At 41.0% G+C, this 3,386-nt stretch overlaps 1 protein-coding gene across 1 annotated transcript; it reads right to left on the reverse strand.

Moving 5' to 3' along the window:
- Positions 1-214: 214 nt before the first annotated feature.
- Positions 215-2,800, reverse strand: LOC122045106 (transcription termination factor MTERF2, chloroplastic-like). The gene is made up of 2 exons (XM_042605177.1): positions 1,478-2,800; positions 215-571 (listed from the first exon to the last, which is right to left on the reverse strand). Exon 1 carries the CDS (start codon positions 2,684-2,686, stop codon positions 1,520-1,522), a length of 1,167 nt encoding a protein of 388 aa, XP_042461111.1. The 5' UTR covers positions 2,687-2,800; the 3' UTR covers positions 215-571; positions 1,478-1,519.
- Between the last annotated feature and the right edge of the window lie 586 nt (positions 2,801-3,386).

The raw sequence follows: 3,386 nt of genomic DNA on the forward strand, positions 1-3,386 counted from the left end.
AGATCGAACCTGAGTTTTGATAAATGACAAAGGGTTCAAAGTTAAGGTTATTTGTGGTTAACATATTTGAATGAGTTTGCAGGAAAGTCCTAAATGTACTTAGACAAAAGTCCTAGCTACGGTTAGGCAAAGGGAAAACCCTAGAGGGCGATAACCCTAGGGGGTGATCCTATAAAATAGGATCACACACAACACGTTCTAAATGCCTAAAGACTCGGACAAAACTATCAATGATTAGATTTCCAAATTATAAAATAAACCATTTAACACGCAATAAACTAGATTAACTTAGTCTTCTAAGAACATCACTTTATAATTCAACACGGTGGATGCCCAAGATCATCGACTTCAGCATGGCACGTCAGTTCCCAGAGGACCATACCCACTTCCATACCCGTGTCGCCGGCGCCAACTGCTACATGGCCCCTGAGTTTGTCACGAACAACACCCTCTCTGTCAAGGCCGATGTTTTCAGCTTCGGCCGCTCCTCCTCGAGCTTGTTGCCGACCGCAAGAACTCTGCCTTCGCCTCCCTCCTTGACCCTGATGTGAGCGAGCGAGCAAGTTGGGCACTGAAAATGATCATGCGTATCTCACATGAAAGATTTTATTAGAGAAAATAGAAGAATTGACAGTGGTGATAAATTTGAGATACTTTGTAAAACATGAGGGACATAAATGGCTCCGCAAAAACTTTAGGAACATAATCAAGACTTGAAATATTAGAGATATTTTAATGAATTATTCCCCCAAAACCTTTTATTGCTAAGGTTTGATAGCATGAGACACACTAAGTCACTATGTCTAACGACTGAACATGTTTTCTATAGCATTTTATTGCTAAGGTCGCAAATTCAGTCTAAGCAAATTGGCTCGCATTTGAAATACTATCAAACTCTATTTGTTTCTCGTAAACTTTAAGGTTGTAGCTTCATGTAGCTCACATGCGTTTCAAGCAAAATTATCATCTTTTTCTCCTATCCCCCATGGGATTAATAAATATCACAACCATAATAGAACCTTAAGAAAATGTACTTAGTCCTTAAAGTAAAACATTGTTCCTTGGTTAAGTTCATTTTCACTCCACTATCCTAGAAACAGTGGATGAGTGAGTGCCCAAGGAACGCTAAGATCACTGATCAGATCTTTCAGTGAAATGATTTTCTTCATTCCATCCCACATAGTCACACTCTCAGAATCAATAGAGGATAAAACAATTAAAATTAGTAAAGACACTATTAACTAATATCACTCCCACAAAAGGAAAATCAACAACATAATTTGAGTCTTATAGGGCCAACTAGATCAATCAAAAATCAACTTTTAAAAGCTTAATATGAGTATTCATCTCAATCATACTCTAAGCAACAAGCTACATGCCCTAAACTGAGTTTAAGTTAACGCAACAAAATCTAGCGAAGATGAAGGCAACAACTGAACAATTCAGATCATCTCAATGGATGGTGTAAGAGGCAAACCTTGTCTTACATAAGAGTTTGCTTGTTAGCAGATTTGTCTAGTCATATATCCGATTTCAGTTTTTGATAAGCTTCAACTATCTCTGGAGCTTTCTCCTGATACTTGGTCACAAATCGCACCAGGAAGTTCTTGTCCGAAATCTTGAAATGACTCCATATGAAGCAAGGCTTGATCAATCCCATGTGCACTAGAATGCTCAGGACGGCATACCTGGGCATCAACCTCTTCTCCAGGCTCAACGACAGGACGAACGGATTCTTCACTGTGTGCTCCGGTGTCCATCCCAGCTTCTCTTCCACAAACTTGGCAGTCTTCCTTATCTTCTCAGTCGATGCCCGCACAATGTAAGGAAACTTTGCAAATGCCTCCAAGATATGATTCTGCGACCACCCCAATTCCCTCAAGTTCTCCATTTTCTCCAACCACTTCTTCTTGGGGAATATAGCGAGCACCCCGAGGGCATAGGCGAATGTGGATTTCTTCGAACAGATACCCATCTTCTTTACCGCGTCAAAGGCATCATTGAATCGATCTGTATCTGCCACCAAAGCGTAGCCGCAACGGGTCAAAAGCACTAAGATTACATCATCGGGTACGCCATATGCGCGCAGAGCATCGACCTTGGGAAGAACGGCAGTTCTGGTGTCGAAGGCCATCAACCAAGGCGAGTGTTTTAGGGCATCCACGAGGTTCTTATTCGTTTTCAAAATCGATTTGAGGAACTCAACGTTGGGGATCAATCGCTTCTCCAAGCTGGCCGTCAGCAGCCGGGGTTTCGCTGACAGGACCTCCGGGAGGGCGGTTCCGACGAGGCTGATCCCGCAATAGAACTCCAGCTTGGGCATCAAGGTCTTCTCGACGTCCATCAAGAGGGAACGAGGATAGAGGTCGACGAGGCGGACGAGATGAGCTTCTTCGAAGCCGTAGTCCTTGAGGACGGCGAGCACCGAGAGCGCTTTGTCGAGGGCGTCGGGCTGGACTTTCTTGGAGATGGAGAGGGCGGCATGGTCGGAGATCCCGCACGATCTCGTGAGGGAGGAGGCGATTAGGGATGAGGGATCGTCGGCGGCGACGGAGGAGACAGAGTAGGGTCTGACAAAACCCAGAAAGTGTGAACGAGAGGAGGCGGCGGCGGCGGTCCGACGATGGCCGAGAGTGGCAGTCACCTGAAGTTGACGGTGGACGGCGGCGGAGAGACGTCGAAACATTGCTGATTTTGCTCTGTAAACAAACTGCTCGACCTAACGGCGGCGGTAGATATTTCGCCCAAACTTTGGTTCGCTGAAAAAGTTGTGCCGGGGGCTGTATATCTTTGATTTTTCTACGAAAATTACAACGTTTACTTTGTCCCATAGTTTTGGAATTGAAATAAATTTGGGGTCATTAAATCGGTCGGATCGTATAGATTTTATCCCATGCACCCCGTACATACCTAAATTTTATTTTTTACAAAATTTTATTGATGCAAGGGAGCTTACAAAAATTAAAAAAAAAATATCATATATATTTTGATATGTTGCGAATTTATGCGTGCGGAACCATCCGGATGATACTTGGGACATCTGAAATTGATCTAGAGATCTATTGGTGACATCATTTAAGCGTTTAAAATGAATTCAAGGGCCTGTACTTATTTATTATTATTTTTTATTTTTTATTTTGAAGTATATTATATATATTTATGATTTAAAATTTTAAGATTTGAGAGTTATTCGTACTTCCTTTGATTTATTGTATTCCAAATTAAAATTTTAATATAATTATGAAATATATTATATATATTTAGGATTTAAGATTTTAAAATTTAGGAGTTAGAGTTATAATAAATTTAAGTTAATAATTTTTTTTAATCTTCCTGTTATATATAATAAAAATAATAATAATAATAACATTAAATCTTAAATCCTA

This window comes from Zingiber officinale, chromosome 2B (genome assembly GCF_018446385.1).
Source record: "Zingiber officinale cultivar Zhangliang chromosome 2B, Zo_v1.1, whole genome shotgun sequence".
In the NCBI taxonomy this organism is placed as follows: domain Eukaryota; kingdom Viridiplantae; phylum Streptophyta; class Magnoliopsida; order Zingiberales; family Zingiberaceae; genus Zingiber; species Zingiber officinale.

Bases quoted from the DNA above. Each gene is read 5' to 3' on its own strand.
- LOC122045106 (XM_042605177.1), bottom strand. From the start codon at position 2,686: ATGTTTCGACGTCTCTCCGCCGCCGTCCACCGTCAACTTCAGGTGACT.